Source organism: Chrysochloris asiatica, unplaced genomic scaffold (genome assembly GCF_000296735.1).
Source record: "Chrysochloris asiatica unplaced genomic scaffold, ChrAsi1.0 scaffold00107, whole genome shotgun sequence".
Lineage (NCBI taxonomy): Eukaryota > Metazoa > Chordata > Mammalia > Afrosoricida > Chrysochloridae > Chrysochloris > Chrysochloris asiatica.
Window position 1 is genome coordinate 5,758,579 of NW_006408625.1, and position 2,859 is coordinate 5,761,437.

At 40.4% G+C, this 2,859-nt stretch overlaps 1 protein-coding gene across 1 annotated transcript in view; it reads right to left on the reverse strand.

Moving 5' to 3' along the window:
* Positions 1-2,859, reverse strand: part of HSD17B3 (hydroxysteroid (17-beta) dehydrogenase 3) — a 63,663-nt gene that overhangs the window by 3,380 nt on the left and 57,424 nt on the right. The window contains exon 10 of the mRNA XM_006867641.1: positions 2,006-2,155. Within this exon, the coding sequence (XP_006867703.1) occupies positions 2,006-2,155 (150 nt within the window). The remainder of the gene's footprint in view (positions 1-2,005; positions 2,156-2,859) is intronic.

Genomic DNA, 2,859 nt, shown 5'->3' on the forward strand with positions numbered 1-2,859 from the left:
CAGGACTGATTGTGAGGGTTGGAAATGTAAAGGTAGACATTTTGTAGCAAGGAGGAGAGTGATTAACTTTGCAGTCTAGGAGCGGAGGTCCCTGTGACCATCAAGGGAGAAGAGTGGTGTGCAGGACCCAACCCAGAGAAGCAGTGACACCAGCGATGGAGGCAGAAATGATGACGTGGAGAGATGGAGCAGCTGGAGACTTTAGACCCAGAGAAGGAGAGGGGCTGTGTGCTGATGAAAGGGGTGGGCAGACTTGCAGCGTATACCCTGTGGTTGGTTGATGATGCAAGAAGGGGATTGTAACCATGGCGATGAAACAATATATGATAGGATGAATGTAAAGCTAACGTTCTCCCATGTAAACTATCACATAATTCATAATAAAACATTAAAAAAAAAAAGAAAGTCATCATGAAAGCAGTCCCCATCAGGCATGTTATTAACATGGAGCATTTGCTTTTAAAAAGAGGGGAAGGTCTTGGACCCATTCCACACACTATATGCAAACATTAGCTCAAAATGGATCAGTGACCTTAACAAAGAACTAGCACCATAAAACTCCTATAGAAATGAGAAAGGGTGAAACTTCAGGGCTAATTTTGAAAATGAATTCTTACAGGTGACACCAGAACCACAGAACCAAAAGCAAAATAGTTAAATTGGACTTCATCAAAATTAAAAGCTTTTGTGAATCAAAGGACTTTCTCAAGAAAGTAAAGAGATATCCTACAGATCAAAGAACATTCTAGAGAGCCATATATTTCATAAAGGTCTAATATCCAGAACATATAAACAATTCCTCCAACTCAAAAACAAAAAGGAAAACAATCCATTTATAAAGGACTTGCATAGTCATTTCTCCAAAGAAGATATACAAAAGGCCACTAAGCACATGAAAAGATGATCAACGTCATTTGTCAATAGGGAAATACAAATCAAAATCAAAATGAGATACCATTGCACATTTACAGGAGGACTTTTAATAAACAGAAACTAACGAGAATTGGTGAGGATATGGAGAAATTAAGGAGCCCTGGTAGCCGTTTTTATCTATCAGTCGTACCTTAGGAGAAAAATGAGGCATTCTGTTCCTGTAAAGATTTACAGCCTCAGAAACCCTATAATAGATAGGTATGAGTAGGAATCAACTCAGTGGCAAAAACCACCACCACTTCCATGAAGAAATTATCCTTTGCTGACATGGTGCTTTAACATAAACAATAGACTGCAAAGTCAGTGGTTCAAACCAGTTGTTCCTCAGAAACCCTATACAGGGTCTCTATGAGTCAGAACTGACTCGAGGGGCACTTAACAATAATAACAACATCCTTTGCTGATGAATGTAAAATTATGCAGTCACTTGTAGAAAACAGTTTGGTGGTTTCTCAAGAAGTTAACATCAATTTAACACATGACCCAGTAATCCCACACCTGAGCATATATACAAAAGATTTGAACCCAGGGATAGAAACACATCTATGTGCACTAATGTTCCCTGCAACATTGTTCAAAATAGCCAAAAGGTGGAAACAACCAAAGTGTTTATCAACAGATGAATGGATAAATACACTCTGGTATATATACAATGGAATATTATTCAGTCACAAAGAGAAAGGAAGCTCTAATACATGATACAACATGGATGACCCATGAAAACATTACATTCACTTCTGTCTCATGTGTGTCAGAGTAGAAAGGGACCTTTCTGAAAAAAATCACCAGGTCTTTCTTCCAAGGTGCTTTCTGTGTAAACTTGAGCCATAAACCTTACAGTTAGTAGCTGTTGCTTAGCCATTTGCACCATTCAGGCAGTCATTTCTCTCTTGCTGTGAAATCCACTTCCCTGGCTGTACTAGTGCTCAGTGCACACCTTCTGGCATCACCAGTCTTGCCATGAGAGAGAATCCTAAGTGTTTCAGTAGCAAGGAAGAGCTATTTAAGCCCAAGTAGGGCTGCCTGAGCACCTGGCCTCATTATTTCAAGTAAGTAAAAAGTCATAAGTTACCAATATTTCATGGGCAAGGCAGCCACAGTGTGCCTCTCCAGTAGTCACGTAATTCAGCGATTCTTTCACAAAGTCATCAGCAGTCTTGGTTATCAAGTTGGGATTTAGATGCTTTGTCATCGGGGTCGAAATAGCATATGGGGTCAGCACCTACAATGGCAAAGAAAGACCATAACAAAGCAGCATTTCATTCCGAAGAAAGATTCTGAGAAATCAACATTCCCTTTGCCATTCTCCCTTTTTCCAGTTCTTCTCTTCCTGTAATTCATCAAAATCCCAAATGTTCAGAAAGCAATGAAAAGGCATAGAGCTGGCACATAGTTTAGAATCAGAAAGTTTGGTTTCTGATTCTGACTTTGTCATAACTCAAGATGAGGATATAAACAAACAACACCAGCTGGCCCGACACCTCTCCCCAGCAAGAACACAGGACACGAACCATCTTTCAGAATATGTTGGTGTTGGTAGGTGCCATCAAGTCAGTTCTGACTCACAGTGGCCCTGTATAGTGTTTCCAAGGTGGTAAATCTGCATGGTAACAGAAAGCCTCATCTCTCACCAATCCATGGTGAGCAGTCCTGTGCTTATACTACAGCATCACCAGCTCTCCTTTCAGAATACAAAATTAAAATACAGGATGCCAGTAAAATTTGAGTTTCAGATAAACTACAAAAAAAATTTAAGTATAGGTATGTCCCAAGTATTCTATGGGGCATGTTCTTGTTGTTAGGTGCCATTGAGTCCATATCGTCCCAGAGCGACCTTATGCACAGCAGAATGAAACATTGCCCGATCCTGGGCCAACCTCACTACTGTTGCCATGCTTGAGTCCATCGATGCTGCCACTTGGCCAA